Raw genomic sequence first — 20,824 nt, 5'->3', positions numbered from 1 at the left:
GAGGGCCGTTGTGAGCCTCGAGGGACCACACCCTGTCAGCACATCCACAAAGCCCCAACGTTTGAGTCCAGAACGTTCCGTTCAGCTACACCCCCTCAAGACTGAACCGGTGGGGTGGCAAGGCCAACGCACAATGCAACCGTAACTGCAGAGAGACCGTAAAATGTCAAGCTACAACAGTTTACATTTAGTCATTTAGCAGACGCTCTTATCCAGAGAGACTTACAGTAAGTACAGGGACATTCCCCTGAGGCAAGTAGGGTGAAGTGCCTTGCCCAAGGACACAACATCAGTTGGCATGACCGGGAATCAAACTGGCAACCCTCGGATTACTAGCCCGATTCTCTCACCGCTCAGCCACCTGACTCCCCACCTGACACTTCAGTTTGGGAAACCTTTACTGAGAACCCGCGGATGAACGTAGCAAAATAAGGATAATAGTCTTAACAAATGTGTGTCAGCGTGGCTCGGTGCTCCAAAAACATGTAAGCGTTTGAATCAAAGCCACCTTAACCTGGAGCTCAGATGCTTGACTAGAATCCACGCCTCAGTGACAACACCGAAAACCAAATGTGTTTGTGGTGTCACAGAAATAGCAGAAAAACATAAACATAAAAACAAACGAGTTATGATTCCTACTGCGCAGACATTTACGTTTTAAACCCAGCTTTCATCGCAGCTGGTTCAAGACTCTGTGTCCAAACCAAAAGAGCACTGTACAAAGCAGCGCTAATGACTTCTCTGACTGTGGTGGTTTTATAACACGGAGGCCTGGATGTGTGGTTGATTGGATGAGCCGGTGTTGTTACGGTTACGACCTGCTGCCTCATGGCCAAGGACGAGAGCAAGGACATGGCTGCTCCGTCCCTCCAGCACGTGCTGCTCCATCGTCCGCTGAGGTCTCCAACTACCACGCGAGACGTCGTGACGCGTAGGACAGCAACCAGCAGCCTCGGTCAAACATGTCACACAGACTCCCTCTTCCAGCGAATCGCTGAGCGATCCGCGCGTTCGGAACTTTGAAAAGATGGTGTGCTGGTTTGGTGATGCATTGTTTTGTTTAAGTAAGGCACCTACGTGATGTTTGCTGCCAGGCAACAACGATATGTGATGACGGAGGTTATGGAGTACAGAGATGTTACACGGCATCAGTATGCACTTACTTGGTAAATAACCGTTGATTGAGGGCAGTAAAAGTGTTATTGTACTGGATGATGCACGACTGCGAAACATGCTGCTGAAACAGCGCATTAAATTGTACTACTGTTTTGTAACTGTCTTCCGACAACACCATGAACGGAGTTTGTGGATCTCTGGGGTCTCATCTGTTCTATAAATATCACACACACACCATCCTGGCTCCATCCATCCCTCCATTCATCCACCCTCCCACCTATCCACCCACTCTCCCTCCCATCCATCCATCCACCCACCACTACTGAGACTGAGGTCAGTCTACATTTTACATTTTTACATTTTAGTCATTTAGCAGACGCTCTTATCCAGAGCCACTTACAGTAAGTACAGGGACATTCCCCCGAGGCAAGTAGGGTGAAGTGCCTTGCCCAAGGACACAACGTCAGTTGGCACGGCCGGGAATCGAACTGGCAACCTTCGGATTACTAGCCCGATTCCCTCACCGCTCAGCCACCTGACTCCCTCCCAGTCTAACCCCCCGAACCCCCCATCCCCCACCCCTCCATCTCCTCTGGTTCTGGGACCGACAGTGTGCCCTTGAACAGCCCACCTCGTCCTCGCTACCATGCCAGCTAACCTCCTCGCTTATCCCCCTGGCACAGCAACTGTGCTGCCATCTGTCCCGGCCCCACCGCCCATGGGCTTCCCAGTCTCAGCACACACAACTAACGAGCGTGGAAGACGCGAGAGGGAGGAAGAAAGATGGAAAAGACTGAATGGAAAAGTGACACTTCCCTGCTGTATGACTATGTTAAGCCTGTGTTTTGCTCCTCTCTTTCACCAACCGTCTCTGGAGGAGGGGATCCCTCACTGAATTGCTCCTCCCAAGGTTTCTTCAATTTTTTCTCCTGTATTGAGTTTTTCTGGGAGTTTTTCCTTGTCTTCCCTGAGGGTTTAGGTTGGTTGAGGGGCAGTTCTATGGGTGTATGTGAAGCCCTCTGTGACATGCTTGCGTGTAAAAAGGGCTATACAAATAAATGTTTATTTGATTTTGATTTGAAAAGGACCAAGAGAAAGAATAGAAAGGAAGGAGAGAAAGGAAGAGGAGAGGGAGAGTGAAAGAGAAAGTACTGTCCGTGCCTCCTGCTGGTCAGCCGCCCCGTGATTAAGGAGAAAGAGAGAAGAGGGCACCTGCAGCCTCTTCTGAGAGGCCCACTGTTTTAGAACGACCCCTTTCAGACCGGGAGAAGGGCTGTTCATCCTGCCTTGCAGACCGCCAAAACACACCGGACAAATAAACAACTGAAACCGAGTTAATTCAAATTGTAATTCCCAAGGCCCTTTTGTACGGATTTAAGAGAAATTATCGCAGTTTTGAGCACATCGATACTTCAGGGATTTTCTTTTCTTCTTCAGATTTCAGAGAAGCACACATCCTGTTGAGCCAGACTTCACTCAGTTCCTAAACAAATGAGAAGCATCGACCATTTTGCGAGCCATACCATCACACAAAATCAAGGACTGGCGATACTGGGGCTGTGCTAAACCATCTGAGTGTCTCTGAGGGTCAAACGTAGCTATGTTTACAGTATTCTACATCAATGATAAGGCTTTGATGCTCAAGTGTGTGGGCTTCTGGCATTAGGAGAGTGATGTCAGCAAGGACAGCAGCCAATAGGAAGAGCCAGAGGGCTTTGTTTGCTACCATATGTTGGTGTTAAGAATGAGAGCTGGTGGGCGGCCGTACAAATAGAGCACTTCTCTGAGGAGCCCACAGGGCCGGTTCAGTCTTACACCACTTCCTGTTTTAGAGGGTTAAGGGTTTCTACACTTCCTGTTTTAGAGGGTTAAGGGTTTCTACACTTCCTGTCTTAGAGGGTTAGGGTTTCTACACTTCCTGTCTTAGAGGGTTAGGGTTTCTACACTTCCTGTCTTAGAGGGTTAGGGTTTCTACACTTCCTGTCTTAGAGGGTTAGGGTTTCTACACTTCCTGTTTTAGAGGGTTAAGGTTTCTACACTTCCTGTCTTAGAGGGTTAGGGTTTCTACACTTCCTGTTTTAGAGGGTTAAGGTTTCTACACTTCCTGTCTTAGAGGGTTAGGGTTTCTACACTTCCTGTTTTAGAGGGTTAAGGTTTCTACACTTCCTGTTTTAGAGGGTTCCAGAGTTGTTGTTCACAGGACACAGAGACACGACTCCCTCCGGACCCCCTGCTGGGATCTCTCCAGACACAGAATGTGTGTGGGAGCCCTCTGTTCCCGAACCCCCCACTGCTGTCCGAGGAACACGGCTCATTTGAGAAAACACGTGGAGAGATAGGGAGTCAGGTGGCTGAGCGGTTAGGGAACCAGGCTATTAATCAGAAGGTTGTCGTTTCGATTCCCGGCCGTGCTAAAATGACGTTGTGTCCTGAGGCAAGGCACTTCACCCTACTTGCCTCGGGGGAATGTCCCTGTACTTACTGTAAGTCGCTCTGGATAAGAGCGTCTGCTAAATGACTAAATTTAAATGTTCAAGAACATAGTGTTTGAACACAGAAAAGCATATCGTAGCTTGTGCAGCGCTCTGCCTGGTAACGACCCCGCTGCCTTACGAGCGAGGCAGCCGGAGCAGGTGGGGGAGCACTCGAGCGGGATGTATCCCATATTTTCCACTGATTTAGTTCCATCGCTTGATTTCTATAAAAACACAAGTGTGTGTGTGTGTTCTCGTGAGCGTGAGCTCATACTCTACTGTATAGTATGTGTGTTTGAGTGAGAGAGGGATGGAGGGGCAATGAAAGGGCGAGGTGAAGAGGACAAGCGAGAGCTGGAGAGATGAGAGTTGGACAGGCCCCCTAAAGGCGGTCCTACTGGGAGTAGCTCCATCATACATGGTCGCTGGGCAGGATAGAGAGAGGGAGGGCACACAGAGGAGGGGAATGTAACCATAATGTCTTTGTTTAGCTGACGATTTTCTCCAAAGCGTCATACAGAACAGGGGGGGATTTGAACCTGCGACCTCTTGATCTGGAGTTAACCACATAGCTATACCTTACAGACTGTTAACAGCACACTGGCATTTATAGATCCCAAATCATCATGGCTCCTCCCAAGGTTTCCTCATTATATTCCTTCTTTTTCGGTAGGTTTTCTGGGAGGGTTATAAAAAGGGACAACAAACTTATGTGTCGCAACAGTGTGGTGATGATGTCACAACATTAACGGTGTGGAATGAGTGGGTGGAATGAATCAACTTTGCGACTGACTGTGCTTACTGTATGCAAACACAAACAAGTAACCAAGGTTACGAGGTATGTTTTTAGAAAACGACAGTCACGACCCAAGTCTTTCTGTTGAACATCCTTGGTCTGGAATCCATCTACACCTGCAGGGACCTGTGTGTGCTTGCGTGTGTGTGTTCACTGAACGCTCCCAGGAATGTATAAAATCCCACCACACTGGAGAGAGAGTAGCTGTCCATGGTGCTGAAGTTCCACAGACTGCCAGCCAGACATACAGTACTACTAAAAACCTCAAACACATGCATGGCTATGGACACACACACCACACAAACGCGCACACACACACATGGACGCAGACACACACAAACACACAGACCCAGACACACACACACACCATACAGTATCACAGAGACACAAACAGGTGCTCCTTGCGCTGCCACCCACACACACTCCTACACACACTCCAAACAGTCTGGCCAGACAATGAATAGGCCGATTCATTTCCCTTTACTACTGTATTCCTTCTATTAGCGTCATCTGATCTGGCCGTGTATTTAATTTACCATCTCTGGAGACGGACTGAGAAGAGCAGCCCTGCTGCTGAACTGTGAGTGCTGCTGAAGCTAGCAGTCACTCCGAGAGGAAGCCCTCTCTCTCTTTCTTCTCCTCTCCCCCTCTCCTCTCTCCCCCTCTCCTCTCTCCCCCTCTCCTCTCTCTCTCCCTCCCTCTCTCTGTAATGATTGCATCCAGACCTCCTCTGAGCGCTGAGGAGACAGTCTACCTCTGTCTCTACCTTGTTTGCCGTTGGCTGACTACCCTTTCCCCCGCTTCCCCATCCCCCTCTCCAGTCTCTCTCTCCCTCCTTACCTTTTTACGTTACTCCCTCTCTCCCTCCTCCCCCCCCTCTCTCTCATCCCTCCCTCCCTCCATCCCCATGCTCCTTTCCCAGACATTGTCAGGCCTTGGAGGCAGGCCTTGGAGGCAGGCCTTGGAGGCAGGCCTTGGAGGCAGGCCTTGGAGGCAGGTCTTGGAGGCAGGTCTTGGAGGCAGGCCTTGGAGGCAGGCCTTGGAGGCAGGCCTTGGAGGCAGGCCTTGGAGGCAGGCCTTGGAGGCAGGCCTTGGAGGCAGGTCTTGGAGGCAGGCCTTGGGAGTCTCCTCTCCCTTCATCCTCTCCCTCTGACAGCCCGTCTTTGTCTGCAGAGTGCCACGCTCTGACAGGAGGATAAGAGCAGGTGTGGAGAGGGCTGACGAGCTTTGGTGCTGTGACAATCCTCCTGGTCTCTTCTCCTCCTGCTCTACCGGAGGGGACAGGTGATGTCTGAGGTCAGAGAACAGAGTCGGGTGCTTCTTCTTTCTGTCAAACTATCAGAGGGAAGGTTTATGGAGTACGGTCAGTTGGGCTAGACGACAGTATCTTGAATTTCTCTTCGCCCCTCTCTCCTCCTCTCCTTTCCTCTAAGCCTGTTTCTCTCCCCTCTCCTCCTCTCTTATCTTCTTCTCTCTCCTCCTGTCCTTTCCTCTAAGCCTGTTTCTCTCCCCTCTCCTCCTCTCTTATCTTCTTCTCTCTCCTCCTCTCCTTTCCTCTAAGCCTGTTTCTCTCCCCTCTCCTCCTCTCTTATCTTCTTCTCTCTCCTCCTCTCCTTTCCTCTAAGCCTGTTTCTCTCCCTTCTCCTCCTCTCTTATCTTCTTCTCTCTCCTCCTCTCCTTTCCTCTAAGCCTGTTTCTCTCCCCTCTCCTCCTCTCTTATCTTCTTCTCTCTCCTCCTCTCCTTTCCTCTAAGCCTCGGTGTGTTTCTCTCTCTTCTGGTTCCTATCCTACCAGCCTGGCCTCCTGAACTCCTCTTAACCTTCTTCTTCAGCTCCATTACCTTGTCCCTGAAGAGCCGGCCTAGTGACAGCCAAGCCAGTTGTTTCAGCCTCTCAGTCTCCCAGGGCCAGTCTGCTCAACTGCCCCCCCCCCCCCCCCCCCCCCCCCCCGCCCAACCCATAACCCAGCTCAACACACAACTCTGCTTCCCTGCCAGTCCCCTAGCACGTAAACACAGAACACACACACGCACGAGTGCACAGGGCTGAACACGGACAAAAAACTGAGACCTCAGCCAGGCTGGCTGACAGAAATGCTTATGCAGTTTTACACACAGCATGCCGGCCTGCATACACACACACGGCACACGTGGTTCACACACACACACACACACACACAGTTTACACACTCAGGTTCACACAGTGTCGAGTGTGTAAGCCATCTGTAGAAACAGGCACAAGGCTTGTAGATGTTGTTCTATTATCACGCACGGTGGCAAACCTCGATCGTAAAGCCTGCTGATCCTAATCCACACACTCCAATCTCATTCATTCACTACTTGGATTTTAGCTGTGTTGCTACTGGAAACAGTACTATTATACTCCTAAGCCCTGTGTTTTCGTATATTCACTTTTGTTGGCGGTAGCCTTGACTTCACTCACCGTTAGAAAACAGTGTCTTCAAACCACAGCCACCAGACTCAATGCATACTGTTGCGGTTTAAGTGTTGTAATGGCCTTACAGCAGCGGCCTGGTTCGAGTCCGTCCCTTTACTGCATGTCTTCCCCTCTCTCTCTCTCTCTCTCTCTCTCTCTCTCTCTCTCTCTTTCTCTCTCTCTGCCTTTCCTGTCACACCTCACTTACAAACAAAATAAAATACTAGTTTAACATGACAATGCAATGTCTGGTTGGGGAGGTGAGCTCCGTCCAGGTTGTTTCTCCCAGTCCAAAGACCTGCAGAAGCTGCTCTCTCCTCCTCTCATAGGTGGACCTGCTGAAGCTGCTCTCTCCTCCTCTCATAGGTGGACCTGCAGAAGCTGCTCTCTCCTCCTCTCATAGGTGGACCTGCTGAAGCTGCTCTCTCCTCCTCTCATAGGTGGATCTGCTGAAGCTGCTCTCTCCTCCTCTCATAGGTGGACCTGCAGAAGCTGCTCTCTCCTCTCATAGGTGGACCTGCTGAAGCTGCTCTCTCCTCCTCTCATAGGTGGACCTGCTGAAGCTGCTCTCTCCTCCTGTCATAGGTGGACCTGCTGAAGCTGCTCTCTCCTTTTCTCATAGGTGGACCTGCAGAAGCTGCTCTCTCCTTTTCTCATAGGTGGACCTGCTGAAGCTGCTCTCTCCTCCTCTCATAGGTGGACCTGCTGAAGCTGCTCTCTCCTCCTCTCATAGGTGGACCTGCTGAAGCTGCTCTCTCCTCCTCTCACAGGTGGACCTGCTGAAGCTGCTCTCTCCTCTCATAGGTGGACCTGCTGAAGCTGCTCTCTCCTCCTCTCACAGGTGGACCTGCTGAAGCTGCTCTCTCCTCCTCTCACAGGTGGACCAGCCTGGCCAACATCCTGGTCACCGTGACGACAGAGTCGTGACCTGACAGCGCGGTGACGAACCACAGGTTCATGTCTGAATTAGCCCTAAACAGCTGCAGGATGACGGATGGATTTCACAGAGGGTTTTTTGTGCGGCTGTAGTAAGTTTATTCTGATGTGCTGAATGTATGAGTGGATTCTTATTTGATTGACTGTACAGATACACCTGTACCTCTCTCTCTCTCTGTCCCTCTCTTTCTCTTTTTCTCCATTCCTCTTTCTTTCTGTCTTTTTCTCTCTCTCATTCTGTTTCCTTTTTTCTCTTCCTGTCCCTCTCTCCTCCCTCTGTGCTGCTGGATCTAGATGAGGCGGAGGGAGTTGGCCAGGCTCTGCGGGCCCTCCCCCTCCGTCCCTGCGCTCTCTTCACCAGCCAGGGAAAGTGCCACTCAAGTGATGACTCACATCCTGCTAGGGGCTCATCAATTACCCTGACACGGCGAGGAGGAAGAGTGTGGGTCACCCTTCGCTGATGGGTGGTGAGGTGGGCGGAACGCCAAGTGACACACCGGACCTGCAGGCTACAACCAATGAGAGAGAGAGAAGGGACACGGCAACCAATGAGGGGAGAGAGGAGGGACATAGCAACCAATGAGGGGAGAGAGAAGGGATGCCAGAAGCAATAGGGATGACGCCAGTGTTGATGAATCAACCAATGAGAGAGAGAGAAAGAAAGAGAGAGTTTGTGTGTGAGAGAGAAAGAGAGAGCTCTGGTGAGTGGGGCAGTTTGGCATTGCTCACACAGCATTTTATGTTGCCAACCCAATTTGATTCTTGTAATATTGTAAAATGGCAGCACATACTTTATGCTTCAGAACAATCACCACAACCGGAACAGGCCCAGGACAGAAAGCTGTGCTGAGTTCAGTGTGTGTGACAGAGGTTATGAATGAGCGGAGAAGAGAGAGGAAAACGATGAAGGAAAACAGTAGCTGACAGAGAAACTGGTGTCACAGGGGGCCTCGAATGAACGTGAATTCTGTTTCACTTTCAGTGTGGTCTGTCAGATATTAATGGAGAACAAAGGTGTGTGCTCTGCACTCCGTTAGCAGACAGCTGGAGTGAGAGGAGAAACAGAGCACACAAACCCAGCCAGCGAGCCAGCCAGCCACCCACCCAGCGAGCCAGCGAGCCAGCCAGCCAGCCAGCCGCCCAGCCAGCCGCCCAGCCAGCCACCCACCCAGCCACCCAGCCAGCCAGCCAGCCACCCAGCCACCCAGCCAGCCAGCCAACCAGCCAGCCGCCCACCCAGCCACCCAGCCACCCAGCCAGGTACCTGCTGCTTGCATGAGGACGTCTGAAGTTCCACAGGTCTGCTTCATTACCATTTCACAAGCTTCCTTCAACATGCGGTATTCAAACGATCCATCGCAACCTCATTTCCAGCGTGTTTCGTTTCATCCTTGCACAAGTACCTAACGTCACACATCTCAGATGATTTGCCCTCGCTAGTATCCTACAAATCTTTTCCTTCTTCGCGTCTTTTAAATAGACCACCAAGCTCTCCTGCAAACACTGAGTTACTACTTTAACAGTCGCATGAACATCACTGATTAAAACCAGACGGCCACAACACTGGCTTCAACTCCGGGCATGAGGGGATGTGCATGGAGGTCAGATGGCTGAGCGGTTAGGGAGTCGAGCTATTAATCAGAAGGTTGTTGGTTCGATTCCCAGCCATGCAAAATTACATTGTGTCCTTGGGCAAGGCACTTCACCCCCCTTACCTCGGGGAGAATGTCCCTGTACTTACTGTAAGTCGCTCTGGAAAAGAGCGTCTGCTAAATGACTAAATGTAAATGCAAATGAGTCATAATCTCATGAATCGGCCTCTTTCACTTTACTTATCTCTTTCTAAATGATATCACTCTTTCTCTCGCCCCCACTCAGGGCAGCTCGTCTTCTCAAGGAGCTGATGGAAGCCTGAAAGCTGAGGAGCACAGGACAGAGTTGACTCCGTACAAATACTTGAGTCCTTCAACGCTGGACAATACAATGTAGGGTGTGTGCCAGAAGGTGAGGGAAGTGTGTGTGTATGTGAATGGATGTGCATGTACCTGTGTCTGTATGGGCGTACATACAGATTGTGCTGTAGATGTATGTGACTCAAACCTGCTACATTAGTCACTAAATAACTTGACGAGGAGAACATTCTGAGTCAGAACTTCCCCTTGCGATTCATCATGAACACAGTCGAGCTGACTGAAAAGAATACATTACCCAGAAGGCCTTGAGTAGACGTGAGTCATCAAACCCCATTAGTGGCTCTGACAGGATTTGAATTTAAATATAACACAGACACGCACTATATATCCTTCAAAAACTGTATTTCCAAAAGGAGTACCACGCACTCATTATCAACAGAATAGAAAACGGAGATAAAGTTGTTCGTTGATGCAGATCTAGAGTCAGCTAAGGAAGGCACTATTGAAGGTTATTATTTGGACTTGTGGATGAATACAGACCTGAGAACAGCTCATCATATCCCCCAGCAAGTTGGATAGATTGTTCCGGGGTTCCAACTGGTTTCAATGACTCCAGTCTCTCCAGTTCCAGGTGTACCGGGCTGTGTGTGTGTGACTGGTAGTAGGTGAGGGAGGGGGATTTGCCCTTCTCTAACCCCCTCTGTCCTCACAGGTAGGACAGGGAGGTGTCCTTCCCACAGCCCCATCACCTGAGCCAGACACTGGGGAGGAACCAACTAACACTTTTAGCTAAAGTGACATTGCATTAGCAGGAGTGGCTAGCGCTTCCTGCACAAATGAGCCGAACAGCAGGCGTCCAGCAAAGCCGCCATTATACATGTCACCATGCACTAACTTCTCAACGGCCACGTCAGCCAGCAAGAAACATGCACTAAGACGACATTAAGGTAGACGTAAAGGAAACCCTCCCCAGATAACAGTCAGGCTAGAAAGAAGACAGGGTCAGGATTCCATGTAGGCATATCAAATCAAGTCAAAATGTATTTGTATAGCCCTTTTTACACGCAAGCATGTCACAGAGGGCTTCACATACGCCCATAGAACTGCCCCTCAACCAACCTAAACCCTCAAGGAAGACAAGGTAAAACTCCCAGAAAAGGCAGATCCAGCGTCGGACCCAGGACAGGAAGCTCCGTCCAGAAGCAAGACCTTCTCGGGGAGGCTGAATGGCGAAGGCTGTCTCTCTTTGTCCTCCTGGCCTTAACTGAGTGGATGAACACAGTCAGACTGCACAGTTGTTTGGGCCTCTGTGGTATAAAAAGGCTTAGTAATCCCTTGGCAAAGACGGATGCCCCCCCCCCCCCCAACCCCCCCCCCCCCCCCCCACACACACACACACACACAGAGGGCCACGATGTGTACTTTGGGTTACCAGACACAGACGTTTACTGTTCTCCTGAAAAAGGCTCACAGTACACTGTGTCTTCAGCCAGAACGCTTTATCTTTGCTAGTGTTATGGCAATGGATTTTAACACCAGCACATGCAAGATGGATATGACGCGTGTATTCCTAGCACACTGCACATGACGGTAGATTCACAGCTGGATACACGTATCAATTTCCCATGGCATCAACCACAGTTGAAACTCCTCACCTCAAGCCTCCTACGCCTCTTGAATCCCTGCCTCTGAGATGTTTGACATTCATGTGCACGAGTGTCTGTGATCGCCTGGTACGTCAACGAGCCATTTCACTCCAGCGGCTGTGTGAAAGGGCCCTCTGTGGAAACGTCGGTCGATATGTACTGTATGTGTCAGTTCCTTCAGTCATTAGTGGAGACGGTCAATCTGATGTGCAGTGGGCAGTTGACGGGTCTGGACAGGAGGGAATGTGCAGATGGACTGCTTGGACAGCGATTACCCTACATGCTCATGTAGCATGTCTGCGCTATAGTCGTGTCTCAAAGTGACATTCAGGCTGATAAGGAGACACACTGTGCCATACAGGGCAGGGCACGAGTCACAAACACACAACAATAATAGTGTACATGGTCAGGAAGAACTACAAAGCTGATTCTGCGTGATTCTGTGAGATAATGTGTGATAAAAATAAGTTATATTTACAGAATTGTAGTGATATGTACAGTAAAGAATTGTGCTAGGAAGAAGATATGTCACTCAATCGATCTGGTGCACTTTAAAGAAATGTGGGAACAGATGATTCATGTCCAGGTCCACGTGAACACATGGCAACTGAGGAATGAATGGTCGGCAAGCAGGGTGTCCATGTTGGGTCCAGGGACTGTGCACCTGCGGGCTCCGTGCCAGGGTGAATCGACCCTCTGTGCGTCCGGGGCCTGCATGGAATTTGAGGACTAGGGCTCTTACATCACGTGGACCAAGGGGTCATTGATCATAGGACTGTTTGATCTGCACAGCATGAGAACCAATTAATGCTGTCGATACGCGTCGCCTGGGTCCGCAGCGATGGGCAAAGGTCTGTGGAATAAGCGCGGGCATACTTGCAACCGCAACCGTGCGAAGAACGCGAAGGATGAGTGCTCACGGAGGAGAATACGCCCGCTGAATGTTCGACAACAACACAGCGCGAGAAATCCGTCTAGACATTTACCCTGAAATGATGGACCCCACCACTCGCGCTCTCCGTATCAGTTGGAAGCGTATTTCATTTACATCATATGAAATATAATAACAGAGTGCAATGATATCGGACTATGCTCGATATTCAGCACTACATTAATTTCAAAATTACATTAAAATGTACTAATTGTCTAGTAGGAGGCTAAAAGGCGTACAAATTACGCGCACACATTTGGGGTTCGCATCCATTCATTAAAATGGCAGTGGAAAATTGCAAACGCGTCATCATTATTACAGTTCTCGTAATTCTTTACAAAATCTTAATTTTTAACAGTTTTGCTGGAAAAATGGCAGCATATGCTACTGGTCCACTAATTTTTCAGCGTGGATGTGCTTCATTGGGCAGTAAGGATGGATCAGAGAAACCGCTGCAGCCGAAATTAGATGCCAAAATACACAGACAATAAAATATTTCTCTTACCTGTGCTGGGCACTAGATCGATGCCAGACTCTGTGAGTATGTTCGGGTCACTTTGAGATCTGCCTCGTTGCAGGAGACAGGCGTCTATTCCATCTGATGTAGCCATGGATATAGAGCCCAGGAATTCTGAATAAAATATTAAAAGCCCTACCAGAAGTAGGCAAGGTCGGAAGTAAGCAGCAGTAGTGCAGATATAATTCGTTGTGACAACAACCGCTTTGAGCATCTAATAAAGCGCCATGGGTAAGCAGAATTCCTAGTATCTTTCACCGCGCGTGTGTCTGGGCTGTGCACGCGCGCGTATGTGAAGGTGGGAGGGGTGATACGGATGTGCCCGATGCCCGCGTCTATTTTGTCACTGTCCGCGTCTGTAATCAGTGGCATGGGTTCCTTACGGCACTGAATGTATGTCACACTAACAAATCATCAAAGCCCAGACTATAACGGTTTTCCCCCCTAATGAGAGACTGCTACAATAAATGCAACTTTGCGTCTAGTGACAGATTTTTGGCGAAATTATGAGGAAGGCCAATCTTATTATTAGAATGATACCAAAAATGTCTTCTGCTGGATGAATAATTGTTTCCTCTTTCTTATTTTTTTTTTATTGTATTGAGGTGCGCGCTAATCATGATTTGTTGTCTTTTTTTTTAACCTAAATTATGGCTAGTCTGAATTCCATCAAATTTAGTTGCAGTGATTTGGCAAAAATAAAAAACACTGAAAGCATGAAGTAAAAGAATATCTTGGTAAACATTTGTTTTTAACATGATCATCGCCTAATCAGACAAGCCCAGAAAAGATCAGTGATGTCTGCGCATAACTAGTGCAACAATGAATGTCCAGGAGGATTACAAATCTTACATACCATTGGTCAACATGGTGTATGACGCGTCAATGAGGAAGTTGTCATTGTAAAGCAGCAAAAATGGCGAGCAGGTGCAGTTTTACTGTGCTGGCGTTCATTATTTGTGTGCTAACTGCATTTGTGTTTGCAGACATTCAAGAAAAAATCCCAGTTAATGGTGATGATAGTGTCGTGATAGATGATGCACAAACCGAACATGAAGACTATACGCCTACAACCGTTGAAAGCGAGAACCAAATCCAGGAAGAGGCCGCGGGGGAACAGCAGTGGGAAGCTACAGTGATGGGAACGACTCAGTCGGATCCTCCAAGTGTCGATGAAGACGTCCCGGACACCAAAGAATCTCCTCCTCCACCTCCGCCTGATAAAGATACGTTTCAAGAAGAATTGGTGATAAGACCGCTTCATTCTGGTGACATTTATGCCAGTTTCCAGTTCGCAACTCTTTGGGATACAGACTTCGTGCAAGGAAGTAAAGGTATCTACGCGCACCTAACGCAACTGTACAGGCGAAGACATATCATCTAAAAGATACAAGTTTGCTTCTCTAGAAATCTCGTAAACGTATCGGTCCCTTCACACAGTGTGTCGGTAGAGTCAGTCTCTGTTGCTTTAAGTGTCAGTCCTCAGTAAAAACCGATCTGCCTATTTAGTTAGACCCTATCTAAAATTGTAATCTATGTGATGTGCCAGCTACACAAAGTACCACAGCGTTCATATGAAGTCTGTCAAAATCTGTCAATGTTTTTTCAGTGTCCCACTATCGCCTGTTCCCCAAGTCCCTGGGCCAGGTGATATCCAAGTTCTCAGTGCGGGAGCTGCACATCTCCTTCACGCAGGGCTACTGGAGGACCATGCAGTGGGGCCAGCCCTTCCTGCCAGCGCCCCCTGGTGCCCAGCTGTGGGTTTGGTTCCAGGACTCGGTCACCGAGTGAGTAGGGTGGCCCCTCCAGGCGTTCCCGCTGCCATGACAACTGTAGTTTTAATGCTGTTTTTCATCAGGGATCAACTATGTTTTGTCTCATCCACCCCTCCTCTCTCTCTCTCTCTCTCTCTCTCTCTCTCTCTCTCTCTCTCTTTCTCTCTACTGTCAATACTATGTTCTATCCATTAAAATGGTTTGTAAAATTCCTCTGGTCTGTTTTTCTTCCTTGTCTTCTAGTGTTGATGGAGCCTGGAAAGAGCTGACCAACGTCCTCTCAGGGATCTTCTGTGCTTCTCTCAACTTCATCGACTCTACCAACACTGTGCAGCCCAGTGCTTCGTTCAAACCTCTAGGAGTGGGCAACGGTAAACTCCCCCCCCCGCTGACAAACAAGCTAGCATCATACAGGGAGTCAGGTGGCTGAGCGGTTAGGGAATTGGACTAGTAATCCAAAGGTTGTTGGTGTGTTGTGAACTGTCTGTGTGTTGTTTGTGCAGTGACAGACCCCCGTTTTCTACGCTACGCTGTTTTGCCTCGGGAGATCGTCTGCACGGAGAATCTCACACCGTGGAAGAAGCTCCTGCCATGTGGATCAAAGGTGTGTGTGCGCTCCTGTGGGTTTGCCTGTGTGTGTGTTGTGTATCTGTGGGTTTTCCTGTGTGTGTGCGCCTGTGTGTGTGCCTGTGTGTGTGTGTGTGCCTGTGTTAAATGTTCCCTCCATAACCCCCATCTCTGTTGCCACTCCTTCTCTCCATGTGATGCAGGCGGGCCTTGCTGTCCTGATGAAGTCAGAGAAGCTGTTCCACAGCAGCTTCCACTCTCAGGCTCTGCACATCAGACCCGTGTGCCAGGTGAGTCGTCGTTCTGACGCTATGTCACACACAATTAACAAAAACAAGAGAAAACGTCTGTGTAGCTTTTCATCCAAGGAGGTAGACTCCGCAGAAAGATGGCGGAGTCAAACTACCAGTTTGACGTTCAGGTATTGATGTAGATCCCAGACGGGATCCAGTGTTGACGTGGTAGCTAGTGGTGACATGGCAACTAGTGTGAATGTGGGATCCAGTGTTGAAGTGGTAGCTAGTGTTGACATGGCAACTAGTGTGAATGTGGGATCCAGTGTTGACGTGGTAGCTATTATTGACATGGCAACTAGTGTGAATGTGGGATCCAGTGTTGACGTGGTAGCTAGTGTTGACATGGCAACTAGTGTGAATGTGGGATCCAGTGTTGATGTGGTAGCTAGTGTTGACATGGCAACTAGTGTGAATGTGGGATCCAGTGTTGACGTGGTAGCTAGTGTTGACATGGCAACTAGTGTGAATGTGGGATCCAGTGTTGACGTGGTAGCTAGTGTTGACATGGCAACTATTGTGAATGTGGGATCCAGTGTTGACGTGGTAGCTAGTGTTGACATGGCAACTAGTGTGAATGTGGGATCCAGTGTTGACGTGGTAGCTAGTGTTGACATGGCAACTAGTGTGAATGTGGGATCCAGTGTTGACGTGGTGTTTTGTGACGGCTGCCGTCTCTGCAGGACTGGAGGTGTACGTCCACAGCGTGGGAGCTGAGACAGACGCTGAGCGTGGTGTTTGACCTGCACACCTCCGGTCAGGGTAAACGAGGTGAGGACACATAGCCCTTCATCCCTTACATGTCTCCTATGCTAATTCTATTCGAGAGTGAGCCTTTCAAGCTAACTATGAATATACGTAAATATATAATTATTCCATCGTTAGTACTGTATTATGTAATGCGGGTACTCAAAATCTTGATATGAAATGTAGTTTGATTGCGTCAGGTTAAGTATGCTTTAATGTGTTCTGTTGAACGTGTTCCCCACAGATTGGTCGCTGTTTAAGATGTTCTCTCGCACGCTGACAGAAGCCTGCCCGCTTGCCTCCTCCAGTAAAGTCTATATTGACGTCACTGACAACCCTCAGGTCCACTTGTTTTTTTTTTACTTTTGTACTTAGCAGAAGCACCCAGACCAACCTAATTTCACTGCATAAAAAAGATAATCCTCTGAAATGATTAGATAACATAAACCACAACCAGTCAACCGTTATTAAAGCACATTTTAGAACCTCAATCATACGGAGCAGCCAACAGCTACGGCAACGACATACCTTATCTTTGAAACATTCTTCAGTTCTAGCTTGGACGCTAACCGCTGTTGCTCTGTGTGTCCTGCAGGGGGAGCTGTTTGAGCTGAGCCCAGCCACCCCCCTGCTGAGCCAGGCTGTGGTGCTGGGGGACCGGAGGACCTACGCCGTGTACGACCTCACCAGACAGGACACCTTCGGAACCCTCCGCTCGCTCAACATGTTGCTGCGCTGGAGGGGTTCAGACGGAGGTGACAGGGGCGGGGCTTGACTTTAATGAGATGGGGCGGGGCTTGACTTTAATGAGATGGGGCGGGGCTTGACTTGAATGAGATGGGGCGGGGCTTGACTTTAATGAGAGGGGCAGGGCTTGACTTTAATGAGAGGGGCAGGTCTTGACTTTAATGAGAGGGGCGGGGCTAGACTTTAATGAGAAGGGCGGGGCTTGACTTTAATGAGAGGGGCGGGTTTTCATATCTGTACTGGTTGTTACTTTGTAGTAGTTGACCACATTCTGTAACTCAAAACTCTGCCCCAGTAATGCTCCACATAACCACATCCCATTTACAAACACAAACACACTCAACACCGTTTTCCCTTAACTGACCGTATCGATCGTGTCGTCCAGGCGACATGCTGCGCCCCCTTCTCCACAGCGAGCGCTACGTGGCGGGCTACGGCCTGCAGACCGGGGAGATCCACACCCTCATGTACAACAACCACCCGTACCGGGCCTTCCCCGTGCTGCTGCTGGACACGGTGCCCTGGTACCTCCGTCTCTACATCCACACCCTGACCGTCACTAGCAAGGGACGCCCCAACAAGCCCAGTGAGTGCACCCTGAGTCCAGGCACGCACGGAGCCGCTAGCCCCTCCTGAGGGGGGGATGTGTGAGCCTCGGCGGGGGGGGAAGTGTGGGCCGGGGGTGGGGGGTGGAAGTGTCTGGCACAAGCATCCACCATGTGGATTTCGCCCAGTCTTGTCTTTTTATAATCTGTTGACTTGATTGAGCCACAAATAGACAGTTTCCTGGATACTTAATTGGCCTAGTATGGAAGTTAACCTCTCACCATGAAAACCTTCCCAGAGAGACCGTACTAAATGATGTAGTCCTCTTCAAGCCATTCCATCTCTGTCCACATGGGGGCACACATGAGCTTTTCAGTGTTCTGTTATTCTGATTCGAGCAATTTGTATATTACCCCAGTAGAGTTGGATTGATCTATGGTGAAATTCTAAATAACTCCCAATTCACTGCTCCCCCCACTACCCCTCCCCTACCCTCTCCTTCCTCCCTCTTCCCTACTCTCTCCACACACCCCCCCCCCCCCTCCTCTCTCACCCTCTCCCCTCTTTTCTCCCCTCCCTCCCCCTCTAGGCTACATCCACTACCAGCCCTCTAAGGACCGCCTGAGGCCCCACCTTCTGGAGATGCTGCTCCAGCTGCCCCCCAACTCGGTCACCGAGGTGACGGTGCAGTTCGAGAGGGCTCTGCTCAAGTGGACCGAGTACACCCCCGACCCCAACCACGGCTTCTACGTCGGGTAAGAGGCCTTCTTCGCTAATCCCCCGGACTTTTTCTGCTGAAGAGGCTTGCTACTGATGACACTGACGATAGCGATCAAAAATGTACAGCAGACACTATGCTAAATTACCAGGTGGGATTTGAACCCGGGACCTCTTGATGTGCAATCACTACCACTGTGCTATATATCCATCCTGACTGAAGTATACCCTTCCCCACTGAGCTATACCCATTCCTGATGATTAAACGCAAATTATTGCTCCCAGTAGCTTCGATCATGTAGCATTTTCACACTTGTTCTAATGTCGCCTTAGGACCTTGAGACTTAATCAGTATTCGCTTATTGGGAGTCAGGTGGCTGAGCGGTGAGGGAGTCGGGCTAGTAATCCGAAGGTTGCCAGTTCGATTCCCGGTCATGCCAACTGACGTTGTGTCCTTGGGCAAGGCACTTCACCCTACTTGCCTCGGGGGAATGTCCCTGTACTTACTGTAAGTCGCTCTGGATAAGAGCGTCTGCTAAATGACTAAATGTAAATGGAGACTGTTCTGTCCGTTTTGCTCAACAGGTCTTCTGTCATAAGCGCTCTGGTGCCCAGCGTCGTTGCCATGGATGCCAACGTTACACAGGAGCGTCCTCTGTTCAGTAGCTTGTGAGTAATGATGTAGCGGTCGCCCACGGAGATGGTGGATTCCAACCGAAAGAATGTTTTGAAAGTTAACGTTTGAAAGTCGTTACAAAAAATACATCCACCGTGATCAAAACGCTCGATGTTGATGTGGAAAATCGAATATGTGAAGTCTACTTATCTCAAAGTAAAAATATCTGTCAGGCTAACTTACTCCCCCATCCTCCCCCCCCCTTGCAGTTTCCCCTGTAAGGAAGAATCCAGCTACTTCATCAGAGTCTACACGGAGCCCCTACTGGTTAACTTGCCCACTCCAGACTTCAGCATGCCCTACAACGTCATCTGCCTCACCTGTACCGTGATCGCCGTGGGTTACGGATCTCTCTATAACCTCCTGACCCGAACCTTCCAGGTGGAGGAGCCCAGCCCAGGCCTGGCCAAGAAGCTAGCTAACGTCATACGCAGGCTCCGGGGAGTGCCACTGCTGTGAGGCACCATGCTAATGCTAACACGAACAAGCACTGGATTTATTTATGTTTTTGTTCTGGCCAAGGGAAAGACCACTGAAGAAATGTGACAGGGACTTTTAAGGGAAGTACTTGTGTGAAAACTTGTGGCATATTTTTTTTTTCTGGTACAGTTTTATATCAAGGAAGAGAACAAAGGAGTGAAACCAAGTCTTTTTTTAAAACACTGATGGACTTTCAAGGCATTTTTGTTTTGCCTGTGAAGATGGTCTTTCCTTCCTCCGTGCACTACTAATGTGGGTCTAGTGAGACCTAGAAGGGCTTTGCTAATGTCTGTGGATGGACCCAAAGTCTGTTGCCCGTGTTTCAGGGGGACTTGGTGGTTTGATCTATAAAATTATGACTGTAACAATAAAAATGACTAAAAGCCTATTTTACGTTATTGGCTGACATGCCTGCCAATGAATCCATATGGTTAGCCTATAGTCACCATCATTAACTGTAACTGATATAATTCAGTATGAACGATTGTTTATTTTCCTTCTACCTTCCTTCTCTGGTCTATACAATGAGTGGATTGTACCAAGAGGAAGGTGAATGTGTGAATATGTATGGGAGAACTGGGATATTTATTATTGTCTTTTCAATAAATACAGTATATGAAAAGCACACATATTTGTTGTTTGGTTTACACTCATCTCAATATCAAGATGTGTGCATATCATGTGTTGTGTGGGCGAGAATGACCTTGTATGTTATTTTTATCGGTCCAGTATGAGAACTTCATCACAGTTTCCTAAGAGTAGGATCAGTTCAATCCCTCTTGACTCAGCTGTAGTGTGTGTGTGTGTGTGTTAAGCCAAGGACACCCCAGGCTGAGTACCTACTTTTCTCAGTAAACAAACTTGACTCCTGCCAAATTTGGAAAGAAACAGAGGTTTCATTCTTTGGCGAGTCAGCAATCCCACCCTTTTTCTCTCACGTGTTTGGCACCGTACTGCGGAGCGAAAAGAAGAGAAAAAAAGATCCCTCTGCATTCCACATGAACGCTGGCCACGTCCGGACTAGCTAGCTTAACTGTCCATTTATAAAAGGATGTGGGAACAACTGCTGGCCTAAACATAACAGCTTTGCATGGAGTTGGGAGTGTGGGGGGGGGGGGGGGGGGGGAGAGTGGAGATCGGGGTGAGGCTGGGAGTGGAAATGAGGCTTGGAGTGGAGGTGAGGCTTGGAGTGGAGGTGAGGCTAGGAGTGGAGGTGAGGCTGGAAGTGGAGGTGAGGCTAGGAGTGGAGGTGAGGCTGGAAGTGGAGGTGAGGCTTGGAGTGGAGGTGAGGCTGGAAGTGGAGGTGAGGCTTGGGGTGGAGGTGAGGCTGGAAGTGGAGGTGCGGCTAGGAGTGGAGGTGAGGCTGGAAGTGGAGGTGAGGCTTGGAGTGGAGGTGAGGCTGGGGTGAGGCTGGGAGTGTGGGTGAGGTTAGGAGAGAGAGCAGTGGGACATTGTAGCCCTGCCTCAACCTGAGGCAGACAGACAGGGTCTGGGCCAGATCTCCAGGAGAAC

General features: G+C 49.4%; 2 protein-coding genes across 2 annotated transcripts in view; one reads left to right on the top strand and one right to left on the bottom strand.

The window, feature by feature from the left end:
- Positions 1–12,858, bottom strand: part of phactr3a (phosphatase and actin regulator 3a) — a 29,316-nt gene extending 16,458 nt beyond the window's left edge. Inside the window, exon 1 of the mRNA XM_067240469.1 lies at positions 12,753–12,858. Within this exon, the coding sequence (XP_067096570.1) occupies positions 12,753–12,858 (106 nt within the window). The remainder of the gene's footprint in view (positions 1–12,752) is intronic.
- Positions 12,859–13,680: 822 nt separating this feature from the next.
- On the top strand, positions 13,681–19,809 carry pigt (phosphatidylinositol glycan anchor biosynthesis, class T). The gene is made up of 12 exons (XM_067239821.1): positions 13,681–14,098; positions 14,374–14,551; positions 14,783–14,910; positions 15,043–15,143; positions 15,310–15,396; positions 16,083–16,170; positions 16,391–16,488; positions 16,742–16,901; positions 17,279–17,479; positions 18,029–18,194; positions 18,742–18,825; positions 19,042–19,809. The coding sequence occupies exons 1-12, from the start codon at positions 13,681–13,683 to the stop codon at positions 19,289–19,291; spliced, it is 1,959 nt and encodes a 652-aa protein (XP_067095922.1). The 3' UTR covers positions 19,292–19,809.
- Positions 19,810–20,824: the final 1,015 nt, after the last annotated feature.

The sequence above is a fragment of the Osmerus mordax genome, chromosome 7 (genome assembly GCF_038355195.1).
Source record: "Osmerus mordax isolate fOsmMor3 chromosome 7, fOsmMor3.pri, whole genome shotgun sequence".
Taxonomy (NCBI): Eukaryota; Metazoa; Chordata; class Actinopteri; order Osmeriformes; family Osmeridae; genus Osmerus; species Osmerus mordax.
The sequence above is the reverse complement of the archived record's forward strand: the minus strand, read 5'-3'. Positions and strand labels throughout refer to the sequence as shown.

Bases quoted from the DNA above. Each gene is read 5' to 3' on its own strand.
- pigt (XM_067239821.1), top strand. From the start codon at position 13,681: ATGGCGAGCAGGTGCAGTTTTACTGTGCTGGCGTTCATTATTTGTGTG. The intron at 14,911-15,042 runs GTAAACTCCCCC...TTGTTTGTGCAG, and splicing joins ACCTCTAGGAGTGGGCAACG to TGACAGACCCCCGTTTTCTA. The intron at 16,902-17,278 runs GTGACAGGGGCG...CGTGTCGTCCAG, and splicing joins CTGGAGGGGTTCAGACGGAG to GCGACATGCTGCGCCCCCTT.